Source organism: Urocampus carinirostris, chromosome 3 (genome assembly GCF_059441175.1).
Source record: "Urocampus carinirostris isolate Australia breed hairy pipefish chromosome 3, RoL_Ucar_1.0, whole genome shotgun sequence".
NCBI classification, from domain to species: Eukaryota; Metazoa; Chordata; class Actinopteri; order Syngnathiformes; family Syngnathidae; genus Urocampus; species Urocampus carinirostris.
In genome coordinates, this window is record NC_142351.1 from 57,323,197 (window position 1) to 57,348,501 (window position 25,305).

Consider the following 25,305-nt stretch of genomic DNA (forward strand, 5'->3'; position numbering starts at 1 on the left):
CCCTCAGCTTCAAAAAGGTTGGAGACCCCTGGTTTAGACTGTCAAGAAGACGGGACCAAGATGAGCTTTGGCTTCTTCGAATCAACCCTTGCTTTGTGTTCATTCTCAATTTTTTTTTTTATAAAATTGTTGATCTTGATTTCGTTTTAAACTATTATTTGGAGGGACAGACGGAAAATGTTATTCTATCAATCATCAATCAAACAAATATCCCATCTTCAAATGTTATCCATCCATTATCTGTACCGCTTGTCCTCAGTAGGGTCGCGGGGGTGTTGGAGCCTATCCCCCTATATCTTCGGGCAGTGGGCAGGGGACACCCTGAACTGGTTGCCAGCCAGTCCCAGGGCACACAGACTCAAACAACTCCCTCGGTCTTTCACACCTAGGGACAAGTTAGACCGGCCATTTAACCTGACATACATGATTTTGGAATGTGGGAGAAAACCGCAGTGCTCGGAGGAAACCCACGCAAGCACTGGGAGAACATGCAAACACCACACAGGAGGTTTGAACTCATGACCTCAGAACTGTGCTGCACACGTGCTAACCACTGCTCCGCCGTGCTGCCTCTCTTCAAATGTTATAATATCATTAAAAAGTAGTAGGCTGTAAGTCATAATCAGCAGTTTTAACATTATAAGGCTTGCAATAGTTCAGTAAATTTGCCATGAATCCAGAATGTATGACATTTTGGTTTTGTATACATAACTTTATCACAATATTCTAATTTTCTGAGACGGAGAAGTATACATATTCTTCATTGTGTTTTGTCAGTTTTATACAAACGCAAACATGGATTTCTAAAAAAATTGTAAGATTCACGGCATAATAAAAAAAAATTATCATCGAATGAAAGTCAAGGGTTTTTTTAAACATATTAAGGCTTGTTGTGTCCAAACGACAGACCGGGGACCATTTGCAGCCCATGATACATTTCTCAGTGGTCCGCACCATGTATAGAAAAATGAACATGATGAGGTAAAAACACATTCAGACCCTCCAAAATTGGTATTGAAACATTATTTCATGAACTTCAGCATTTTCCTGCAAGGGAAAACTCAAGGTTACGTATGATAATAATTAATGATGAAAATAATAATTTTACTGAAAATTATTTTGAAGTAAAAGTATCACGGTGCAAAATATTTTGAAACAAAATTAAGATGTTTCCCTTTTTGTTCCGTGTAAAGGTCTGATCTGTCAATGTGAAAACTCTTTTTCTAAATGTTCAGCATAGCACATTTGTTCTCACTGTAAAAACAAGACAGGAATTAAGCTAAAATAATTGGCAAAACACACTTGAAAAATGAAAAATGAGATCAAATGAATATCAGGATAAATATGCAAAAAATTACAAGGTTGTGTTAAGAGACGTTGTACATGCACTACAGACATTTTGTTAAGACTGGACTTAGCTGCCTATGTTGTAAGTGCAATTTGTAAACTTTTTAAATAATAATAATAAAAACAATAATGTATATGTTTTTTATTTTTCAATTGTTGATTTAAAGTAAAACAAATTTCTAGTTGTCCCTTGTTCTTAATTTGGACCGCGTAAGTTTTGGACTGGTCCAGTTAAATTGTAGACATTTGGAGGCCTGCTTTACTGAAATTCAAAGATGGATGTCAATTTTTTGCGCCTTAACCCAGAAAAAAATGAAATGTTGATTGTTGGTCCAGATCATTGTCGTGAGTTATTTTCAAACACTACCCTGAACCTAGACAAATGTAATATCACCTAAAGTGACTCGGTCAAAAATCTAGGTGTTATATTTGATCCTAATGTGTCGTTTCAGTTACACATGAAAAATATTACTAGAATAGCCTTCTTCCACCTCCATAATATCGCGAAGATTCGTCCGATACTGTCTCAATCAGATGCAGAGGTTATAATTCTTGCGTTTATTACTTCTCGGCTTGATTACTGTAATGTATTGCTTTCTTGTCTCCCGATGTCTAGCATCAAAAGTTTGCAGCTGGATCAGAATGCAACAGCGAGACTCTTGACTAAGACTAAAAAGTTTGAGGATATTACTCCTCTATTGGCCAACTTGCACTTGCTCCCAGTCCACTTAAGATGTGACTTGCTAACATACAAATGTTTGCATGGACTTGCGCCCTCTTTTCTCTCGGATTTGGTTTCCCCCTATGTTCCTGCACGGAGCCTCCGCTCGGAAAATGGCGGTCCACTTGTGACTCCGAGAAACAAAAAGAAGTCTGCTGGCTCAAGAGCGTTCTCCATCCGGGCCCTGATGCCGTGGAATGCTTCACCTCCGGGGATAAGATCTGCAACCTCAGTGGAAGTTTTTAAATCTAGACTTAAGACCCACTTCTATTCAACAGCTTATTATTGATGCCCACCTCATATTTTTCTTTCCATGTCTTTTTCCGACTGCCTGACTGATGGTTATACGAGGGAGAGGGATGATTTAAGATGAGCAGACCAGCATTTGGACCTGAAGCATGTCAACGCCTGCATCCACCAGCCGGCAGAGATGGGAAGCTGCGACCAATTTCAACATGTTACCCATTGTTCACTTTTATTGATCATTACTTTCTTTGTGTTACCCAATGCTAAATCTATTGCATGCTGGCAATCCTGGAAGGGGGATTACCACTTGTGAGGACCCTTCTCTGTCACGGTTGCCCATTGCCCTCACCTGGGCCCGCTCATTTGGTGCCAGCTGCTGCTCATTGCCTGATTGGCTCCACTCCTATTTAAACTCAGTGCTCTCATTCACTCCTGGTCAGTCCATCAACAAACCTCTGCACTTGCAAGACTTGCATTTTAACTCCGGTATGTCCAGTATCTTGCTCCAGAATCCAGTATCCAGTATCCAGTATCGATCCCGTCTGTCCCGTCCTGTCCGGTATCTTGCTCCAGTATCCGGTATTGATCCCGTCTGTCTAGTCCTTTCTGGTATCTTGCTCGTACATCCTGTATCAGGTATCTGTCCTGTCCTATCCGGTATCTGCTCGTGTATCCTGTATCTGGTATCGATCCCATATGTCCTGTCCGGTTTCAATCTCGTCTGCCCCTAACTTCCTGTATTCCCGCGCCGACACTGGCATTTATGTTCTTGGGCATGACTGCCCCGTTTCCGTAAAATAAAGTTTGGTGTGAAAACGTTACGCATTTGGGTCCCCCGTCTGTTCGGGTTCTGACATTCTCAAGGTTCCTTTTTTCCTCATGCTGAAGTTTTGAGTTTTTCCTTGCCCGCATGTTGGTTTAAGATTAGATGATGGTGTAATTGTAATCCTGTGCAGTCTTTTGAGACATTTTGTGATTAAGGGCTATACAAGTAAATGTGACTTGACTTGACAAAATTATTTGATTATTATTACGTTCTGGTTGTAAACATGAAAATTAATAAAATGATAATTGTGAGGGGTTCAGTGTGCAAATGCACATACAGTAATTGTGTGTAAAAGTTTTTTGAAGTCACCCAAAGTGTTCCAAACTACAGTAAAGGGGTCAAAAAGGAATTACATTTCAGTAAGCACACTGTTGGAGAAAAACACTTGGAAGCCACACAGAAGGAATTTTGGAGAGCTTAGAATACAGGACTAAAGCTCAAAAAAAAAGATCTGTCAAGAAAATGGGACAATGTATCAACAGCTCCAGAATACAAAATGTTGATAATTTCTTCCCTTCCTTCTAAAACACAAAGCATAACCTGCACTCTTTTCTCCAAATCCCAAAAGCTAAAAACTTCCAATCTGCTTGACTGTTAAATGAAAAAGCTGTGGCTTAGCCTCGCTTGCAAAACATCTGCTGTCAACAAAAGTGTTCCCTGGTTCAACACTTTACATCTCATTAAAACACACATCGCACGTCGGATTATTTTGGGGAGTCAAAGACACCTCGACTCAGAGAAACTATTAACAACGATCAAATAACTCAGCATGCGCTTCTCACCTCCAGGTATCTCAGTTCTGGTTCCATCATTTTGCTCTTCAATCAACCGAAAAAGAGGTATCAAGATCTGGTCCACGCTCGTCATAAACCACAAATGACAGCGGGAGGGAAACTTGTCTCTCGTCACTAGGCATCGGTCGAGCTTCTCCTCCCTTGGTGAACACGAAGAAGAACCCCCTCCTGCTCTGTCCGGTTTTTACTTTAAAAAAAAAACCGTGTCATTTATAAGTAAAATCAGTCAACCCAGTTTCACTTGGCATCCTCGGTCTGATGATCTAATTCTCTGTCAGAGGGGATTTGTCTGGTGAGGCCATTGAACTGAATTTTCTTAAGGCCGGTTGAACATAATTTGAGTTAAAAACCACTTTTTGCAGCTGTGAAACATAAAAAATATATCCTGATTTATGAAAGAGCCCAGTCGAGAAGGAGACAATCGAACCTCCACATCATGTCTGACTTACAGCGGGAGCTCAAAGTCAAGCTAATGTGCTCGGACTAATTTAGCAAATAGAATAAGAGGCGCCTCACTCAAGGAGACGGGGGATTTGAGTGGGAGGTCAGGTCAGATATTGCGATCGAATGTTTCCCTGCCAAGGCGCAAGGTGACTTTTTCCCCGGTAAATGTCGTTCAGAATCTTATATCCACTGTTGATTAGTCCGTAATTGGTGCATCTTTGTTGGACTTTAATATGGAAGCTCTTAAATGACAGCATCAATCATGATAAAAGGCTTTTTATTAGCACAAAATCCTCTGCAACCTTTTGCATTAGCACCCTGGAGAAAAGTTGGTCATCGTATAGGTTGTTATTGATCCCCCAAAAAGCTTTTATTAGTCTTGAATATTGCAGTGCTATTTCATCTTTCCTTATCTTGGTTTTCACTTTCCTTTTAGTCCTCTGTATTTACCCCAGACATTGACCACTAAAACAAGCCGTTGATAAGTCTTGGGTAACACTTTTAGAATTCAAGCTTTTGAGACTTGCCTTGTCGATTTTGTTTCAAAGTAGCGGCAGGAATTTGTTTTGGGGGGAAAAAACAGTACAGAAGAAAACCGGAGAAAACAGAAGAAAAAACAAACCCTAAACACCCAAATCCAAAACCCCATACAGAAAAATCAAAACAGGATAAACTCCACTCAGTTTGGCCAATTTATATTTCAAACCTGGTGATTCTTAGTTGTGTCTGTAAATACCAGTGCAACGTTGATGTGTATTAGATAATAAAATTTCAACCCTGGTGTAGACCGACCCCTAGTGTTTGTAGAAATGTTCTCCTCAAATACAGCACATTGCAGCCAGAAAATGAAGCTTCAAAATGATCTTTGAACAAGATGCTAAAGGTAGATAAAACATTATTTTATTGTATGATTAAAATAAACCGATGAAGTAATTGAAGACTAGCTTCATAATTACCCTCTGCTCTTGAAGCAGTGTGTTTGTTTTGTGCATAATCAAACAATCAACAGATGGCATAAGTAGATGTGACGCCTGTTGAAATGAAAGGTGAAGAAGCCCTAAATAAGAAAGTAAGCAAGCAGGATTTTTTTTTTCATATCCCCCCTCACACTCACTTGGCAATGATGCACCAGCTTGCAGTGTGGGCTGTGCCAGATCACTTTTTGTGTGAGAACACCAGTCACAGTTTTGATTTGGATCACATCGTTTTTTGTCTGTCTTGGACATTTTTGCACAGAACAAGAAATGCATAAAAATTACATCGTTTTATTTAGACGTACTAAGCCTGAGTTGAACCGACTTGTGTTTTGTGGAATTATTCAATTTGGTGAAAAATACATTAGCCCTCAAAATAAGCCTGGCAATACATTTTTTTCTAATGCTTATTATTATTTTGGTACAAGTACATCAGATGAGCCACACCCCAAAAAAATATCACACACATTATATTCAGAGTCATGCTTAATCACAAAACTGCAACAAGTGCCAAACAATTATCAGTCACTGTAACAGAATCCCTTTCAATTACTTGTTTAATAATATGCACATTAGATCAAATGCAATGGAAAATCAGTACATATGAAAATAAGAAAGCATCCCACCTTGACATCCTTGGTGGAGTGACACTCAATCTGATGAGAGACAGATGCAGTTTGGTTCATCTTTGCACCTTCCACTCACGAACTGCCAATCAAGTAAGCTTCCCTTCTATCCTGCAAGAAATGGGACGTATGCTTCGAGGCTCTTTCCCGACGATGTTGTTGTAAAGCTACATGGAAGGCTAAACACAAGCTCCTCTATCCGTCTAGTGGTGAATGGTTGTTACTTGACGTACTGCGTTGTTAAGGAGTACAACTCGGGAGGTTGGCCAATTCCTCCCACATACATTTGGAAGACGGCGCTTCATCATCGGCTTTGCACAGACGACATTCACAATATAGGGACTGAGCATCTCATAAAAGCAGTCACATTCTAAACAGCTTCTCAAATGAGGGCATATTGATGCTTATAGATTGGGGAATGCAAAACCAAAGGGAGGTCAGATTCTAACAGTAACGTGCTGTGGATTTCAAAACTACGCCTTCAGCTCCCTACTGAATTAATGATGTGTGGTTCGCAAACAAACCAGCTTTATGAGCACTTGACTGATGCCGTTATCCCTGTTGCGCATGACAACCCTGCGCGACAAGTTCTGGACATCAGCCGGGCATAATGGGGGTTCGTGCCCGACTTTCGCCATTACCCCACCGCGCCGGATGATGGTGATGCCGCCGATGCAACTGGTTCGGTTCATCAACCAGGCAAACCCGTGAAAGAAGTCAAGGCCCAACTGTCACTATTATTGCCTCTGCGGCAGATGATGCTGCTCCCTGTAAAAACCCAGGAGCATGCCTGAACCCCTGTCCTGCGTCCCCGTGCCTGTTTTTTGTAACTAAATCTAAGCTAAAAAGACTGTTAACGGCCCTGATGGCCCACCACTGGATTTTAAAATACATTTGTAAACAAGTATTCATTTTAGAATCAGTTAAAGGTAAATATTAAAGGGGTAGTGTATATTATTTAACCACTAAATTTGGTTAACTTGCGTCTTTCAGCAGAAAACGAGTGCTAAAAATCACAAGGAAGAATACAACGAAAACTTATACCGACCAAACCGCACAATTAAAAAAAAACATTTTTTTTGCCAATACCCCTTGTCATGATTGCTCATTGCACTCACCTAGGCCCGCTCGTTGACGCCAGCTGCTGCTGGTTACCTGATTGGTTCCCCCTCCTATTTAAGCTCAATGCTCTCACTTGCGCTTTGTCAGTCCGTCAGCGAACCTCTGTTTCCACAAGGCAAGCATTTCGACTCTGACTCCCGTCGGTCCAGTTTTGTCACCTGTTTTCCACTCGTCTGTTCCTGATTTCCTCGTTTGTCTCCGGCTACGACACGTTTATTGACCCCGACCACGTTCTGATCTTCCGTCCCGGAAGATCGACCTGTTTTTCCCGTCTAATCACGCTCCAATCTCCTGCTCCGGAAGATCAATTTCCCCATCCCGAACACGCGCCGATCCCGTGAGCGGCTTGCTTCCCTTGTCCAGGGAGCACTGGATCGCTGGCGTTGATTTTTCCTCTATATCTCAATAAACTTGTGAGTACGTTACGCATATGGGTCCTCCTTCTGTTCTAGTCTTGACTCCCCTGTGAAGTTTTGGGTTTCTGGCAGAAAATTATATCAACTCTCTGTAGGTAAGGTACATGTTATGTAAAGTTAATGCAAATTTCTCAACCTTTTTACAAAAATGCATATTTATTTGACAGTTCATGTATTTTTGCTTTTTAACTAAACCAAAAATTATTTTTTAAAGTATTATTTAAAGTATGTTTGATAATTTTTACCTCTAGGAGGCACCAAATAATACACATTGTTGTCCCTGGGCACCGGCTGTAGTAGATCATCTAATCTGCGTGTGTGCTTTTCAAGGGCGGGTTGTGGGTATTGCGGGTGGCTGGTTCATTGCATTTTCTGTTCTGTTTTGCTCTGTCCTGTTTTGTTTGATCCGGAGGGAACCTGTGTTTGCACGTTTTGTGTAAAAGCCCGTTTTGTGAGTATCCTTAGTCTTAGTTCCTGTTTGCCTGTAAACCTGTTTTTGTTTTGTTTTGTCCCTGAGTGTTGGACGACTTTTATTTCCTTAATAAAAGTATCTGATCGTTAACGCGAATGAGTTCATCCTTCCTGCCTCCTGCCTCCGATACGGTCCGGTCCCCTGACAGAATGAACCAGCCAAGAAATGAACTCAGCGAACGATCCCAACACGAATTGGGGAGAGCTGGAGGACGCCGTTTGGCAAGCGCCCAGTGAGGTAATCCCCGCCCATCGTGTCCATTGCTGTGCCTCGAATTGGGTCCCGGGAAGATTTGACGCCGACCTGTCCAACTCTCCTGCCTGTCTGTCCGACTCCCCTGCCTGCCTGTTCTACTCTCCTGCCTGTCTGTCCGATTCCCCTGCCTGCCTGTCCGACTCTCCTGCCTGCCTGTTTGAGTCCCCTGCCTGCCAGTCCGGCTCCCCTGCCTGCCAGTCCGACTCTCCTGCCTGCCTGTTCGACTCTCCTGCCTGCCTGTTCGACTCCCCTGCCTGCCTGTTCGACTCCCCTGCCTGCCAGCCCGACTCCCCTGCCTGCCAGCCCGACTCCCCTTCCTGCCAGTCCAACTCCCTTGCCTGCCAGTCCGACTCCACTGCCTGCCAGCCCGACTCCCCTGCCTGCCAGCCCGACTGCCTTGCTTGCCAGTCCGACTCCCTTGCCTGCCAGTCCGACTCCCTTGCGTGCCAGTCCGACTCCCTTGCCTGCCAGTCCGACTCCCCTGCCTGCCAGTCCGACTCCCTTGCCTGCCAGTCCGACTCCCTTGCCTGCCAGTCCGACTCCCATGCCTGCCAGTCCGACTCCCTTGCCTGCCAGTCCGACTCCCTTGCCTGCCAGTCCGACTCCCTTGCTTGCCAGTCCGACTCCCTTGCCTGCCAGTCCGACTCTTTTGCTTGCCAGTCCGACTCCCATGCCTGCCAGTCCGACTCCCTTGCCTGCCAGTCCGACTCCCTTGCCTGCCAGTCCGACTCCCTTGCTTGCCAGTCCGACTCCCTTGCCTGCCAGTCCGACTCTTTTGCTTGCCAGTCCGACTCCCTTGCTTGCCAGTCCGACTCCCTTGCCTGCCAGTCCGACTCCCTTGCTTGCCAGTCCGACTCCCTTGCCTGCCAGTCCGACTCTTTTGCTTGCCAGTCCGACTCCCTCGGCCGAGTCATACCTAATTGGTAAAATGGCGGCGCCCTCTGTTGGCTGCGGCTGCATCGGCTCGCTACAACGGTTCAGGTGTATCGACATTTCGTTCTGTGTACATTGTTACAAAGAATGACAATACAAAGGAAATTATTATTATTATTATTATTGCTTGCCAGTCCGACTCCCTTGCTTGCCAGTCCGACTCCCTTGCTTGGCAGTCCGACTCCCTTGCTTGGCAGTCCGACTCCCTTGCTTGCCAGTCCGACTCAGTTGCTTGCCAGTCCGACTCCCTTACTTGCCAGTCCGACTCCCTTGCTTGCCAGTCCGACTCCCTTGCTTGCCAGTCCGACTCCCTTGCTTGCCTGTCTGATTCCCTTGCTTTCCTGTCTGACTCCTGCTTACCTGTCTGACTCCCCTGATGATCGCCCGTCGGATTCCCCCTGATGATCGCCTGTCTGACTACCCTTATGATCGCCTGTCTGACTCCCCTGATGATCGCCTGTCCGACTCCACTGATGATCGTCTGTCCGACTCCGCTGCCGATCGCCTGTCCGACTCCGCTGCCGATCGCCTGTCCGACCCCCCCTGCCGAGCGCCAAGTCCAATCCTTCCGACGCCGATGGCGCCTGCCTCTCCCCGTTTATGCGTGTTCGGAGGAAGGAGCGGGGTTGCCCCAATCGGGAGCGTCGACCCATTCCGGGTTGCGAGGTAATTATTTTCTTTTTGGGACCTCAGGAGCTGTCCTTAAAGGGGGGGCTCTGTCGTGTCCAGCATGGTCGCCGTGGCGACCAGCTGGCCCCGCCCCCTGGGCACTGGCTGTAGTAGATCATCTAATCTGCGTGTGTGCTTTTTAAGGGCGGGTTGTGGGTATTGCGGGTGGCTGGGTCATTGCATTTTCTGTTCTGTTTTGCTCTGTCCTGTTTTGTTTGATTCGGAGGGAACCTGTGTTTGCACGTTTTATGTAAAAGCCTGTTTTGTGAGTATCCCTAGTCTTAGTTCCTGTTTGCCTGTAAACCTGTTTTGTTTTGTTTTGTCCCTGAGTGTTGGACGACTTTTATTTCCTTAATAAAAGTATTTGGTCGTTACGCGATTGAGTTCATCCTTCCTGCCTCCTGCCTCCGATCTGGTCCGGTCCCCTGACAATTGTCCCTTTAAAACACACCACGTAGCCCCTAAGACCATGGATATGGATATGAAAACCTATAATGGGTCATTGTGATTTTTTTTTCTAACTGACATGTTGTTTAGTGGTTGATCTTATTTTAATCCCTAATTAAAACCTGGTAATACCATAGAAATAAAAATCGTGGCCACCTATCAATAACATACTATTTTAGAAATACATATCAAACGAGTAGCCTGTCCTTTTAATCAGTAACAAAATAATAGCTCCCGGCATCAAAAAAAAGAGTGGCGATCCCTGCTTTAAAGGAAGACAGTATTTTAGAAAAATATTGAAAATTGTTGAGTTCCGAGGCTATTTTTTTTGAACATATCTTTACAAATTATTGTTTTTTAAAACATATTCACTCTGACACTAATGAAAGCATTTTAGGGTGATTAATACGTTTAATTTGGGCACAGAACCTTTAGGTTCTTGGCACAGGCTGTGTTCTCTGTTTAGACGATTGGAAAAAGCTCAAAGTTTAAAAGATTTGGCCATATAAGTCCCAAAATTAATATTATTTGCAAGTATAACATTAGTTTCCATTGCTACGCAGATGACACTCAACTATATCTTCCGATGGAGGAATCTGCCACACTAAACTATGGAAATTTGGAGACCTGCCTCACTGAGATAGAAGAATGAATGTCACTCAACTTCTTGCGCCTTAACTCTGAAAAGACCGAAATGTTAATTATGAAATTAACATATTACTAGAACAGCTTTTTTTCTATCTTTGCAACATTGCTAAAATTCGCCCTATGCTGTCCCAGTCGGATGCAGGAATCATAATTCATGTGTCTGTTACCTCCCGTCTTGATTACTGTAATGTACCACTTTCCGGTCTCCCGAAGTCCAAAATCAATAATTAGGGCGGCAGTGGCTCAGCAGATCGCAGTTCGAATCCCGGCTTCTCTGTGTTACATGTCGAAGTGTCCTTGGGTAAGACACTGAACCCCTAATGCCCCCAATAAGCAGGTTAGCGCCCTACATGGCTGCACGGCCGCTATTGGGAAATGTGAAGCACAATGTAAAGCGCTTTGGGAAGTCTTGACTTAAAAAGCGCTATATAAATGCAGATCATTTCATTTAATTTCAATTATTGGTCCATCTTAATGCCGTTTCTTGTTCTCAAACACTGTTCTTAACAATGGCAAATATAATATCACCCTGAGTGACTCAGTCAAAAATGTAGGTGTCACATTTGACCCCAATCCGTCCTTCCAAACATACGTTAAGAATATTACTAGAACAGCTTTTTTCTATCTTTGCAACATTGCTAAAATTCGCCCAATGACGTCCCAGTCGGATGCAGGGATTATAATTCATGCGTTTGTTACCTCCCGTCTTGATTACTGTAATGAACTACTTTCCGGTCTCCTGAAGTCCAAAATCAAGAGCCTGCAGTTGGTACAAAATGCTGCAGCCAGGCTTTTAACTAAGACAAGAAAGTTTGATCACATTACCCCAATTTTAGCTAACCTGCATTGTCTCCCTGTTCGCTTATGATGTGATTTTAAGATTCTGTTGGTATTATACAAAATCATGCATGGACTTGCTCCCTCATATGTTTCAGATTTTATTTCCCCTATGTTCCGGTCCGGTGCCTTCGCTCTGAAAATGCTTGTCTTCTAGAGATACAAAGAGCCAATAAGATAACCGCAGAATCGAGAGCGTTCCACCATTCAGGCCCCGGTGCTGTGGGATGCTCTTCCCCTTGAGATTCGATCTGCAACCTCAGTGGAACTGTTCCAATCTAGGCTTAAAACACACCTTACAGTATATTCTATAGCTTATAATTTCCTTATATTTCCTGTTGACAATATATGTGTATTAATTGTTATTGCAACATCCATTGCAGCCTGGTCATCCTGGAAGGGAGATTACCTCATGTGCGGTCCCTTCTCAAGGTTTCTTCATTTTCCTCATGTTGAGTTTTTTGAGTTTTTCCCTGCCCTCATGTAGATTTTAGATCAGGGGATGGTGTCATAATAGTCTGTGGTTTGCAATCATATGTGATCTGTGCAGCCCTTTGAGACTCCTTGTGATCCAAGGCTATACAAATAAACGTGACTTTAATTGACATTGAATGTCTACAATATGCATGTGTAGTCAAGGTCAGAGTAAAGTTAAATTTAATAAGATCCTTATTAAAACCGCTCCTGCGGCACAGCATTAATGGCTGAGAGTAGTATTGTCACACTCGGACACAATCTATTGAGGGGTAGGTCTTTCTCGCTTGACAGTGTTAATCTATCTTGGCCTCCTTTCCATCACCCAGGTCTGTTTACAGTTTTTTTTTAATAAATGCAGAGCTCTGACCTCAAGCATGAGTTCCAATGTGTTGACTGAAGCGGCTGCAATCAAAATCAATGTGCACTTCTCTGCTTTTTTGAAAGCCAAAGGTGAGCCACTTCCATTGACCAGTAAATACAATAGCTGTCCCACACTACCACAAAAGTATAAAACAAAACAGCTGTTTGTCTGTTTTGAAGATTTTTCAGCACAAGTCCAACAGTCAGACCGGTCATGATCTTCCAGAGTCTTGAGACTCGCACGATATATGCCGAAGCAGTGGATCTCCAAATTCATTCTCCCTTTCGTTATGGCTTTCTGCAACCCAGCCAGGAGGTGCAGCTAAAGGGGGTGGAGACATGCTTCCTTTGTTCCCTGGTGGTTTGTTTGAACTGAGCCTCCCCGGGACTGCAACTGGAGCCTTGGGGAGTGTTTCATCTGAAAGATGCAACTTCAGCGATAAATCATGCTGAACTGCTGCTCGGGTCGACTCCTTGAGAGTGTGCAGCCTTCTCTGAGGCATTATAGAGCTGGATGTGGGTTGTGGTCGGGCACAGCCTAAATCACCAATGCCAGCTATAACACATTGACAGATCATGAAATAAAGCCAGTGATGGAACAAATATCTATTATCCGATCGGATTTACCATGACTTCGTCTTCTGAGTGCAAAAGCAATCTCTGGATCCAGTCCTGGCTGCAGGGAGAAGTATTTCTGGGATTTGGGGAAATTCTGAGCAGGCTAAGAAAGGAAAATAATGACTGTATTAGGTTGATCCTTTTGTTCTGGATTGTGGTTGGTCAGTGTGCATCATCTCAAAAACAAACACACCAGTTCTCGGAAACTGGCAGATCGGAGGGTGCGCCGGATACTCGCATGTCTGCGAATCAAAATCTCCCGAGCTCGGTTGTTGTCAGGCTGGTTGTATTTGGTAGTGTAAGCCAGAGTCTGCGAGGAAACAGGAATAGAAGGGGTCAAAAACAGTTTCTAAACTGAGAGCTACTGCTTGGTTTTCATTGATGCAATGGAGTACAATACATGTATGATACATACATCTGATTAACAATTGAAAATTAATCAACAATTTTCTTCACCTAAAGCTGTTTGATTTTTTTTTATTTTTCATACGACTCAATTTCAGTTTAGTGGAATTCATTTTTATATTTGATATAATGTGGTTACCTTGAAAAAAAAGGCACTTTGACACTGTTCCGAAATGTGGTGTGCAAAACAGTTCCAGGACGGTTCACTTTTGGAGAGAGTGACAATTCAATTTAATTTGACTTAGTGAGATTACAGTTCAATTTAATATGGCGTACCTCAATTTGCAAGGCCAGGTAATGGTAACTTTATATTGTCATTTTTATCTGAAAAATTAATCATTTTACCACATGAACAGAAAAAACAAGTTGAGTATTTTATATTAGATAGATAGATAGATAGATAGATAGATAGATAGATAGATAGATAGATAGATAGATAGATAGATAGATAGATAGATAGATAGATAGATAGATAGATAGATAGATAGATAGATAGATAGATAGATAGATAGATAGATAGATAGATAGATAGATAGATACTTTATTCAACCCCGTAGGGAAATTCACACTTCCAGCAGTCTCCCTTGTTGTATATTAACAGATTAACATGATGCCCTCGGGGTGCGTGTTGAAGTCTAGCGGAGTGGATGACGTCACACGCTAGTCCAAAAGTTTGACGTCCCTGCGGCAGAAGGAAATCTTTGTACCCAAGGATACACCACCTCGTGTTAGCGAGTCCACCTCCTCTCCGCTTTCGTGTCTCTGTCTGACAGCGCTGAAGCCGGTTAGCTCCGGATGGCTCCGGTCCGGGTAGCTCCGGGTGGCTACACGTTAGCGTCCGGGATGCTAAACGTGAGCCACGTTTCCGTAAAACACAGCAACTGCTCTACCTGTGCGCTTTGATGTTTTTTACCAGCACAGCCAGTTCGTCTGTCTTATTTGGTATAGAGTTCACATTTAACATGATTACGGACGATACCGAAGACTTATAACGCCGCTAGCCATGTCCATAGGATAGAAGTAATCCAAAGTGTAGTTGTCAAACAGGACGAAAAACACAGAAGATAGAAGCAGATAATAAAACAATAAATCACAAAAAGTGAGAGATAACTGGGGAGCTGCTGGAAAGGCTGCTGGAAAGGCTGCTGGAAAGGCTGCTGGAAAGGCTGCCGTTCGGCGGCGGCGCCGCTTTGATCTTATATTATATTATATTATATTATATTGTATTATTCATTCATATTTGTCATTCAGGGGAAGCTCTTGTATAGCTGCAGCTTCTCTACGTTTACAAGAGACAGCTGAGGTGGCTCGGGAAAATGGTAAGGATGCCTACTGGACACCTCTCTCAAGAGGGCATGTCCCACCAGAATGGTGCCCCAGGGATGACACAGGACGCGCCGAGGGACTATGTCTCTCAGCTGGTGTGGTAAAGCCTCGGCGACCCATTGGACAAGCTGGATGAAGTGGCTGGGGATAGGGAGATTTGGACTTCCTTGCTAAGGCTGTTGCACCTATGAAATACCTTTTTATTATATTTAACTGCAACTAGTGAACAGCAATAGTCGAAAAACAATCCTTTGGGTGACTTTTGCTAAAGACCTGAGGTTCAGTTAGTGATAGGAGAAGAATCAGAACCAGTTGGCTTACCCTCTCCCTTATCTTGTACATGTTTTTTGACAAGATGTCATGCATTTTCCTCACATCGGCTGCCAGGAATTTCTTCTTGGGTCGGGACAAATCTTTTCTCTCATCGCTGTTGAGAAATATAATCAAGGAAAGATTATTCATTATTGTGAAATTTACATTAAGCATTTTATGTATGATGCATTTCAATATTGTTCATGTTGAATTTTATGTCTTTTTTGCTTGGTGTCTTGTGACATAGGAGTATCATTTTTATTTAACTCACTGAAGAGAAATAATAGATGGTGCTGCACTAAGGTCTCCCACAGGTGTGTCCAGCAAATCAATAGCTGTCTGCAGCTCAAGTTTCTTGTACAGAGACACAATACTGGACTCTGCTCTGTTGTCTCGAAGCAGGATGCGTCTCAAAATGCGATCGTTAAACTTTTTAAACCTAGGCAACAGATTAAAGGCAAAAACTGATGAATTTCCTCACTTACAGTAAAAGCCTGAATATTTTACAGACTTACTTGTCCTTCCAATAGTAGTGACTCCATTGACCACACAAGTCTTCAATACCGCAAACAATGTGCTCCATCACCTTGGCAAAATATTGAACAGTTTCATGTAAACAAAACAGATAACGGCTTAGGCGTAAGAAATAAACATCCCTTACTCTGTTGTGTATTTCTACATTGATGGTGTCCAAGTCTTTGTTGGTCCTTCTGATATTTATGTACTCTATGATGGGACGAATACTGATACCCTACCAAAAAAAAAAAATACGGAATATAAGAATTTAACTTTATTTTGATTTCTAAGACTCATCTTGGTAATAGGTCCCACCTGTATGAAAACGGTAAATATAATGATGGCAATGGAAGCAGTGACGAACAAATTCTTCCTGTTAATTGTGTCAGGGAGAGTAAAAACCAAGGCGAAGCAGATGGCTCCTCTCACACCTCCGTAAGCTAAACCAAACTGGTCCTTGAATGTGAAATGGATGGTCCGGAATGGGTTAATGATCTGAGAAAGAACCAGGATGCCTGCGAGAAAGCAAAACGCTCAAGCAGATGACAGAAATCTGACTGAGGAGGATAAAAATGAATTTACACATACCGATTCCTCTCCAAACGAGGGAAAACAGGAGCGTAAACAAGATGTAGGCCCAGTTCCACTCATGCTCCGTTGTGATGGTCACAACCCCCAAGAAGAAAAAGATGAGCGTTTCTGAGATGGTGGCCAACATCTTAATCACATGACGGATTGTAGTGCAAGACCTCTGTGACACATTCTCCTCAACATAGTACTTCATGGTAATTGCACATGTTATAATGCTGCAGGAAGAAAGACACCCAAGTATAAATATGTTGACTCAAGGTGAAAGATTTGTATGTCTGCCTGCCTGTCTGTCTGTCTGTCTGTCTGTCTGTCTGTCTGTCTGTCTGTCTGTCTGTCTGTCTGTCTGTCGTGACTTGTTCTTAAAAACTGCTCTGAACAATGGCAAATGTAATATCACCAAGAGCGACTGTGCTAAAATTCGCCCTAATGTTGTCTCAGTTGGATGCGGAGATTATAATTCATGCGTTTGTTACCTCCCATCTCTATTACTGTACTGCGCTACTCTCCGGTCTCCCAAAGTCCAAAATCAAGAGCCCTCAGCTGGTACAAAATGCTGCAGCGAGGCTTTTAACTAAGAAAAGAAAGTTTGATCACATTAACCCGATTTTAGCTAACCTGCATTGGCTCCCTGCTAGCTTAAGATGTGATTTTAATGCTCTGTTGGTAGTATACAAAATCATGCATGGACTCGCATCCTCATATCTTTCAGATTTAATTTTCCCTTAAGTCCCGGTCCAGAGCCTTTGCTCTGAAAATGCTGGTCTACTAGTGATCCCAAGAGCCAAAAAGAGAACCGCAAGTTCAAGAATGTTCTCCATTCGGGCCCCGTGCTGTAGAATGCTCTTCCCCCTTAGATTCGGGTATCCAAAAAAACATGACTTGACTTGTCTGTCTGTCTGTCTGTCCGTCCGTACGTCTGTTTTTTTTTTATTCATTCATTCATTTATCTCTTCATTTGTTTGAAGCAAAACATTAGGTTCAGTAAAACAACAGCACTCTTATTATGCTTTCAATCACTTTTTGATGCCCATGTTATTTTTGGAAAGGAATAAAAAGTGCACAAATTCCCCTGGTGTTGAAGTGTTAATGGGTATGGCCTGGAGTTCTTGTGAAATCTTAATTGCCTAGCCTGTATATTAAATCTCTGCTTTCACGTTACGTTAGTTTTCAATTCTGGTATGTAAGGCCCAGCAGACATCCATGAACGCATTATCATTAGATAGCAAGCTGTTGGTTGTGGAGTTTTAGAAAAATAGACGTTATTGCATTTGAGTAACTGTAGCGATACCAAAATATTCAAGCATAACACCAACTATTTCGTCATCGTCAGTGAATAGCCTTTACAATCACATTGAACCTTCTTCTTCAAAGAAGATGAGCCTGTTTGACATGTTCTATCAGACCACAGGAATTTGGAGTTCCACACATCAAAATCTCTGCAGCCATTAAGTAGTCAAGTCAAGTCACGTTTATTTGTATAGCCCTAAATCACAAAGTACTGGTCTATAATCTTATCAAAGTACTATAGCAGAAACAAATTGTGGCAATAGAATAACTCATATGTGGCAATGAATAGGTTTGACACATTTGTTATTTTTGCACCTGCAGATATTTTCTGACATAAGTGTTTCACTTACGCAAGGACACTGGAGATAGCAAACAGCTCGGCTGCCAGGTACGCCAGGTAGCTGAACATGAAAACAAACAGGGGTTCAATTTGCCGCGCATTGTGGGTGAAGCGTGTGGTGAAAGCCGCTACGAAGCCAAACACCAGGCCGAAGAGGAGACCGCCGGCCCCCACAACAATGAACCGAGCCACGCCTAAAAACACGTCGGTGGATTCGAAGGATGGCATGTCTGCCACAAAGGAAAACATGCTGTAAAGTACCTGCAACGACAAAATTAAGTTATATATAGACACTTTGACTTTAAAAAGCCAATCTTTTCTTTTCTACAGTATGTCAGATTTGGTTTTGGACTTCTGCTTGTGCAAAAAAATGTTCTGAAAATACTCTCAAAATGTGAAATCAAAGCACAAGTGTTAAGATGTCCTGGGGCATCTGTTTGTAGAGGTCTTTATATTTCAGCTTTATGTTGACTTCTCCAGAACTTTTTTTAGAAAAAAAAAAACGTTTTCTGTACGATTTTAAGCCCAGTATCCACCACCCCTATTCCAAAATCAAATCTAAAATAACCTCAAAGTTATCTGGCTATTTAATTTCAAAGTGTGTTAACGTTGTTTGTGACACCCGATAGTTTCAGAGGTAAATTCAGCTTGAGTCATTCAGAAGCTCCTTGAGTGAAAACCCGAATTGAAAATGGCGATTTGACGAATAAAAGAACATTTGTTGTCACTAGTCAATAAAGGGGGATAGATCTGGCTTGGACAAGGTGACGTGTCATCACCAATATTGAGCAATCATTGATCTTTTCCCACCAATATTAGGCGTTCACTAGAATTTATGCGTACGAGCAGGATGGAGGACAAATATGTAAGCTCCCTCAGTGTGAGACTATCTTATGTAAAATGATTGCAAATATTTTGACTTAAGAGCACTGTGTTGCATGTTTATATTATACTTCATGTATTTTTTTCCCATTATTTAAATGAATACCTTTTTTTTAATTAACCATTAGGAGGCGGTATATTAGACACACTCGATAAATAAAACTTTAATACCTAGCAGAGTAGAAAAGGTAAAATCACAGTCTCTGCTGAAGCCCTGGTGCATATGAGCAACATGATTGGCTCTGCCTTTCCACAATTTCATATTTAACTTTTGTTTGGTTACTTGAAGCATTAGAAAAATGTGGAAGATTAATTTATGCTAATTTAGTACTTTGGAAAACGGTGGAAGACTAAACTTGGGTAATACCTGATGGTGCCGAAGCGAGGGAGGACAGCATCAAAAAAGAGCAAAGGGGATATAGAGAAATATTTTTAAAGAAAGCTGTTAGTCAACCTATTGCTAATGAAATATGTCTGAACGTCAATAGTTAACGTAATATCCTTAATGACAATTCGTTGGAATACAGCTATATTGTTATCTGATAGCACAACTAAGTTTCAGTTGTTAATTTGTTACAATTGCCAAGACCAAACCAACGCCCCTGTTTAAAATAGATTAATTCTCACCACAGTGACGGCATCGTTGAAAAGGCCCTCTCCAAATATGACAATGTGTGTCTGCTCATTAACGTCAATGTCATCGAACACGGCGAGAACAGCCACAGGGTCCACAGCGGAGATGATAGACGCAAAGAGCAAATTTTCCTGCCAGGGGCAAAACCTTTACAATCTTTTGCCACCTTTGAACAAAGTTATCCAAAAAGGCTTTTGCTCAACATCCCCCACTGATCACTAACCTGCAGGTTAATATCTTGAACTCCAAAGACTTCACACTGGCAAATGGCAAAGAGCGAGAGGCCAATCCCAATACTGTTCCACAGAGTCCCCACCACAGCATACCACAAGACTGTGCCAACATTCTCAAAAAATGGTCTCGTGGGCATGAAGTACCCGTTTTCCAGGACGATGAGAGGTAGCATGTAGAGAAAGAAGACGTTGGAGGTGAGCACTGCTGGCGGTTCCTCTTTGACGGAGTGCATGATCGCGCCGACAATAAGGCCAATTGAAATTAGCAAGCAGGATTCAGGGATCCAGATTGTGATTTTTTTATAAATGTGAAAACCTGAAAAAGGAGGAGACATAAAGCAAAAGTTTTTTTTTTCTTTACAACCTTTTGGTTTAAAATGTAAGAAATGACATGACTCCTTTACCAATTTTGGCAAAGGAGGCCAGTAGAACCCAGAGTGTGAATTCGAAAGGTACTTGTATCCGAGGGTAGTCCATAGTAAACACAGGAAGACTGGCCCGCTCCTCATCAGGGAAGGCCTGGGGTTGATCGATGTCATCGTGGAAAGCTTGGACGTTCGAGATGGTGGTTGAGGCTGAAGATTCAGACTTTTGGATTTCACATTTCCCTACGTAGTTGTAGATGAATGACAAAATAAGGAGTTGGCGTAGTCCCTGGCTGTTGGACACAATTGAGCTGAACATTTCTACTAGTTGAAACTGATCCCGAATCCAGAGAAATCAAATGCGTGTATCAGATCATAATAACCAGTATCAAAAAAATCAAAAATACAATAGTGGGCAGATATGCCCCCATTGTTTGATGAATCGAATTATTTATGTAGCACGGATGCATTTTTTTCAAGTAATAATAATATAACACTTCCCCCTGAACTCTTGAGTCGAAATACCATTCTGGTTTCAATTGTCGTCCAACCTGCTTGTCACAGGAGCCTTGCCTACTGGGTGGAGCAAACTCTTGATGAGACATTTACTCTTTTGAATGAACTCTGCTTTATTTAGCGGTCACTCGACTGAGTCTTCTATTTAGCCTTAATCAAAATTGAGGGGGACCAGCCAGGTCAGAATTTATACATAAAAGGTTTTAAATACCTGCGATTGGCTGGCAACCAGTTCAGGGTGTCCCCTGCCCACTGCCCGATGATTGCTGGGATGGGATCCAGCACCCCCGCGACCCTACTGAGGATAAGCGGTGTAGCTAATGAGATAAGATGAGATGAGGTTTCAAATAAATAAAGAGATAATGTTACAATTGTTGTCCACAGGAGGGTGCAAGAGTAGAGTAATTCAAACTTGTTTTAAGGTGGAAAAACAAAGCCCAGCATACGTTTATTATTGTAATCGTGGTAAACTGGCTCCGTCTAGTGTTAAGATGGAAAAATAATTATTTGAACATACAAAAGGGTGACTCGGTTGCATTCAGAACGTGGGATTGACGATTAATGAATTAATTACATTTTTGCTAAGGAAATAAGAATTATTGTTTCAACAAATGACAAGGAAAATAAAAGGGTATGCAAATTATGAGTCGTTATCATGTATACACTTTACACTTAACGAGTTTTTAAAACTCTCCCTCAGATGAAAACAATTTAACGTATTGGGCCAAAGGCACATTTTATTTTTGTTTTTTTATTTGTTATCAAAAATCATTTCACTCATGTACCACTGTAAGTTTGTTTTTATCCCTTTATTTGTTTATTTATATTTTTAGTAATTTATCTATTTCCCTTCGGGGATGAACAAAGTATCTATCTATCTATCTATCTATCTATTGTGGCTTTTTAAAAATTGCTTTACTAGCAAACAGTAACTTGCAAATGGAGCATAACAGACAACAAAACATTATAATATATTATTGTACTATACAAAAGTCAAGATTTGAATGACAAAAGGGAGGCAAAAGAATTTTATATGAATAGATTGGTCGTACTCTTTCTGTTGCTTTTTGGCACTCATTTTCAGTTACATCAATTGATCAAATAATTAGCTTGTGGTCCCTTCTCGAGGTTTCTTCATTTTCCTCATGTTGAGAGGTTTTGAGTTTTTCCTTGCCCTCGTGTAGGTTTTAGTTCAGAGGATGGTGTAGTCCGAGTTTGCAATAATCTGTGGTCTGTGCAGCCCTTTGAGACTACTTGTGATAAAGAGCTGTACTAATAAACATGACTGACTGAATGACTAACAAGGGCTTCAAACTAAGAGATGCTTAAAAATAAAATTAGAACGTACACAATTTGGAAGTTTTGACAGCCTTCTTATTCTTAGAAGTCAATACAGAATACTATAATCCATTGTTACTTTTAGCCTAGCACTTCACGGCCTTAGTGCATCGCGATATGAAAAAATATTTCATCTATTATACTCAATTGCCTATTGCTGTGAGCAGGGGCCAGCCTAGCACATTTTTGTCTGGTCTGGCATATCTGTTTTATGCCTTTCTGTCCACCAAAATAATAACTGCGTTTGTTCAGCCCCATCCCGTTATCACTGATAGTATATTATTGCGAGCAAGGACCAACAGCATGCACCTTTTTGGGCTTAGCGGCTCTTTTTTGCCATCACATTACTGTATCTTCACCTAAAATGAACTGCATTCTTGTGGCCGCGATGATTTGTCTGCGATTTCATATTGCTGCAAGTGGCGACTGAAAAACGTTTTTGTTGGAAGGCATGCTGTTCTGGGTCGCCTAAAATAAAGTGCATGGTTGTGACCGCAATCCATTATCTTCTGTATTTCTGAGAAAAGGTGCGATCTTTTAGGATTTCTAGGATGAACTGCCTTTTTTTCTGCTATGCCTCATCCCGAGTTGGCTATTGCCGAGGGCGAGGGCCAAGCAAGCAAATTTGTGTCAGGCGTGGAGGCTTCTTTTTCGTTATTTTTGCCTAAAGTGAACATCACCCTTACGGTCCTTATCAATTATCCCCAGTCCACTATGTCAACTATCCCGCCTGCATATTAGAAATGGGGATGTTTTTAAGGGGGTTCAACTTTGCAGATTTTTGCAAATCACGCAAGGTTCTGGTCCCCATTAGGCATGATAAACAGGGGGAATTACACTATAGTACAGTAAGGTTCAGTGCACGTATATATTTCATATTCTTTCAGAAATCCAAATCCCTAAAAAGAATAAAAAAAATACATTAAGAGCATAACTACCGTAAGTAAAATTATGGCTGGTGCTTTTTGGATAGTGACGTCAGCGCTGTGTGGTTAGCGTGATGACGTCACGTCATTTTACGCAGTCGGTGGAACTACACTGCTCCGCTGTCACTTCTGCCGCATTCGGAAAGACGTTCCGACGACGAATACTTTTCTTTATTTCCTGTTTTATAAGAGGATAATCTATGTTATGTCGAACCGTTGAATGTAAGTGTTGTAATGCATTGCATATTCGGAGTTAAGACACAGTTTAGTTGATGTTCCGTCGCTTTTCCTGTGTTGTTGCTAAGTGTTTACATCTTAGCTGTATGAGCTTTGACTGAAAGTTTGGTGTTTGTAATGGTCGGAAACAAATTGAGATTTGCTCCTCATCCGTGGCGTCTGTGTCGTTAGATTAAGGAAATGTAAATTCAAGCTTGAGTGATAATGAATTGTAGAAGTACTAGAACATGTTCTTGGGTGTCTGCATGGCAGGAAATGACTCAATTCTACCAGCATTATGTCAGGCTGTTCACCGTCTTAGGTAATTTAAGGAAGCCCCACTTTATCTTTAAGTATTTCTGTCGTTTTCACTTGTGTGAGTAGTTACGTGCATGCGTGAACGTGCCAATGCTCTTGTGTGCTGTGCATCTAAATTGCCTTGGACAGGCAACGCAATTTTTCTTCATATTTCCATTTGGATAAATGCACTTGAGTATTTGCAAGCCTACATGTGTTTCACTGTGGGTTATTATCTTTTACAGTCCCTCAGTGTTAATCACTGTTTGTGTGAACTTTGTCAAGTCAACTCACATTTATTTGTATAGGCCTTAATCGCAAATTGTGTCAAAGGGCTGTACATCGTAGTTACAACATTCAATGATCTCAAACCTACATGAAGGCGAGGGAAACTAGAAAAATAGAGAAACATTGAGAAGTGGCTACACATTAGGTAGTGCCCTTTCCTGGGTGACAAGGCTTAAATTGGTATTGCGAGGGTATCAACAGACATTAGTCAACATCAACAATAAACAAAAGTAATTACTGGAATCGTGCCAAGTCCAATGAAGCTCACAATCTCAAATGGCTGGTAGATGTAGTGGGATCCAGATGATGTATGCATCATGCCTAGGTGCGGTGGTTCACTCACTCAGAATGCGTTGTGCAGCATTGAGGCTCGTTTTTCTCCCCACCAGCCAGGCAGCAGAAAACAAAAGAAAACAAAAGTATGAGCTTGACATCAATCATAGGCTTGATAAATCACGTCAATATTTCTTTAGTCTAGATTTAAACTCTTTCACTGAGGTTCCAAATGTTATCTCTAAGGGCAGAGCATTCCACAGCCTGCAGATTTCTTCTTGCCCCTTGGAGTCACAAGTAGTCTAGCAGTCCAACAGTATGGTACGACTTAATCGGAAAGATACGTGGGGGCAGGACCACGCAAATTTGTTTGTAACAGATCCTTAAAGGTACATTGTGTAATATTTAGGGGCTCCTAGTTGTACAAAAACCTTCATTCTGTAAAAAACAATGTTGATTTGAATATTAGGCAAAAACACTTGAACCATCATACTAATGTTAATTTTTATAAACATTCACATTGAGATATTTGTATTTGTTTTACACAGCAGTATCCACACCTAGTAGTTGCCGCCATGTTTGTCTGGCATCTTGCTGCTACGCTGTGCTCATTTGGCCCTGGTTTTTGTTTGTACCTTTAAAGTCGCATCTTAAATGGACAATGAGCCAGTGCAGGCAAAAATTGGGGTAGTATGATTTAATTTCTTCTTCCAGTCAACAGTCTTGTTTCAGCACTTTGCACTAGCTGCAATTTAAAAGGCGATCTAAAGTATTTTGCCCGTTTTCTTAAAAAGTGATTTTTTTTTAAGGCCATCTAGAGTACTTTGACTGATTTTAATTTTTAATTCTTAATAACTTTCTCTTTGGATCCGTTTTTGCTAATGCAAAATTTAATTTGCTTGCAACTAAACTTCACCTGTGAAAAGATGTGGAAGTTAAAAACTAACCAATTGGACTGGACTATAAAATAGCAACTGAGAATTGCTCAATATCGCCACAAAGTTGGTTATGTACTTTCTGTGAGGCTAACAAGGAAATAAATACATTGAGACTGTTTGGTCTAATTATTCTAACATGTGACCATTTTTTTAAATTTTGTTTCTTAACTTACTTGCAAGACAGGTAAAAAAAAATAGTTTTTTAATAAGTCCACACAGCAGCTACATTGTCAAAGAAGGGCCAAAGAAATCACAAAGTAAGATATAATGAGAAGATCAGATTTAAAAAAAAAAAAAATTGAAACCCTATAATTGTGATAGGTCATCTATTCATTGTAATTTGAAATTTACTGAGTTAATTGTCTTTATCGTCATTTGTAACAACGTGGT

At 41.7% G+C, this 25,305-nt stretch overlaps 3 protein-coding genes across 18 annotated transcripts in view; 1 reads left to right on the top strand and 2 right to left on the bottom strand.

Annotated features, from left to right (window-relative positions):
- The window catches only part of LOC148370230 (inactive dipeptidyl peptidase 10-like), a 61,694-nt gene extending 55,520 nt beyond the window's left edge, over window positions 1–6,174 (bottom strand). Inside the window, exons 1-2 of one of the 2 annotated variants that reach the window (XM_088332638.1) lie at window positions 5,979–6,053; window positions 3,923–4,121 (exon numbers count right to left, since the gene is read on the bottom strand). In XM_088332638.1, the coding sequence (XP_088188764.1) occupies window positions 3,923–3,952 (30 nt within the window). In that variant the 5' untranslated portion in view covers window positions 3,953–4,121; window positions 5,979–6,053. Of the gene's footprint in view, window positions 1–3,922; window positions 4,122–5,978 lie in introns of both variants that reach the window. The other variant, XM_088332636.1, reaches the window with a different exon arrangement.
- A 6,243-nt stretch (window positions 6,175–12,417) lies between these two features.
- On the bottom strand, window positions 12,418–20,653 carry LOC148370232 (sodium/hydrogen exchanger 2-like). 2 transcript variants are annotated; one of them, XM_088332641.1, is made up of 13 exons: window positions 20,163–20,653; window positions 19,749–20,074; window positions 19,519–19,656; window positions 18,020–18,270; window positions 16,380–16,597; window positions 16,107–16,306; window positions 15,937–16,026; window positions 15,791–15,861; window positions 15,547–15,714; window positions 15,285–15,390; window positions 13,426–13,542; window positions 13,242–13,335; window positions 12,418–13,170 (listed from the first exon to the last, which is right to left on the bottom strand). In XM_088332641.1, exons 1-13 carry the CDS (start codon window positions 20,440–20,442, stop codon window positions 12,827–12,829), a joined length of 2,403 nt encoding a protein of 800 aa, XP_088188767.1. In that variant the 5' UTR covers window positions 20,443–20,653; the 3' UTR covers window positions 12,418–12,826. The 2 variants fall into 2 exon arrangements, with proteins under 2 accessions (XP_088188767.1, XP_088188769.1); XM_088332643.1 differs by having other exon boundaries at window positions 20,215–20,336.
- A 2,337-nt stretch (window positions 20,654–22,990) lies between these two features.
- Window positions 22,991–25,305, top strand: part of LOC148370233 (inositol polyphosphate-4-phosphatase type I A-like) — a 46,592-nt gene continuing 44,277 nt past the window's right edge. For 8 of the 14 annotated variants that reach the window (XM_088332649.1, XM_088332648.1, XM_088332654.1 and 5 more), the window contains exon 1: window positions 22,991–23,125. Coding sequence is in view for 6 of the 14 variants with exons in the window: in XM_088332660.1 (XP_088188786.1) it covers window positions 23,104–23,125 (22 nt within the window). In the remaining 8 variants the exon portion in view is untranslated. The remainder of the gene's footprint in view (window positions 23,126–25,305) is intronic. The other 6 variants (XM_088332660.1, XM_088332658.1, XM_088332656.1 and 3 more) reach the window with 1 other exon arrangement.

What these genes read in the sequence shown, in the direction of transcription:
- LOC148370232 (XM_088332641.1), bottom strand. Translation starts at nt 20,442, where the DNA reads ATGTTCAGCTCAATTGTGTCCAACAGCCAGGGACTACGCCAACTCCTT. An exon ending in GGCCTCCTTTGCCAAAATTG is followed by an intron (nt 20,075 to 20,162) that starts GTAAAGGAGTCA and finishes CTCCTTTTTCAG; the next exon opens with GTTTTCACATTTATAAAAAA. An exon ending in CCATCTATTATTTCTCTTCA is followed by an intron (nt 15,391 to 15,546) that starts GTGAGTTAAATA and finishes ATTTCTCAACAG; the next exon opens with CGATGAGAGAAAAGATTTGT.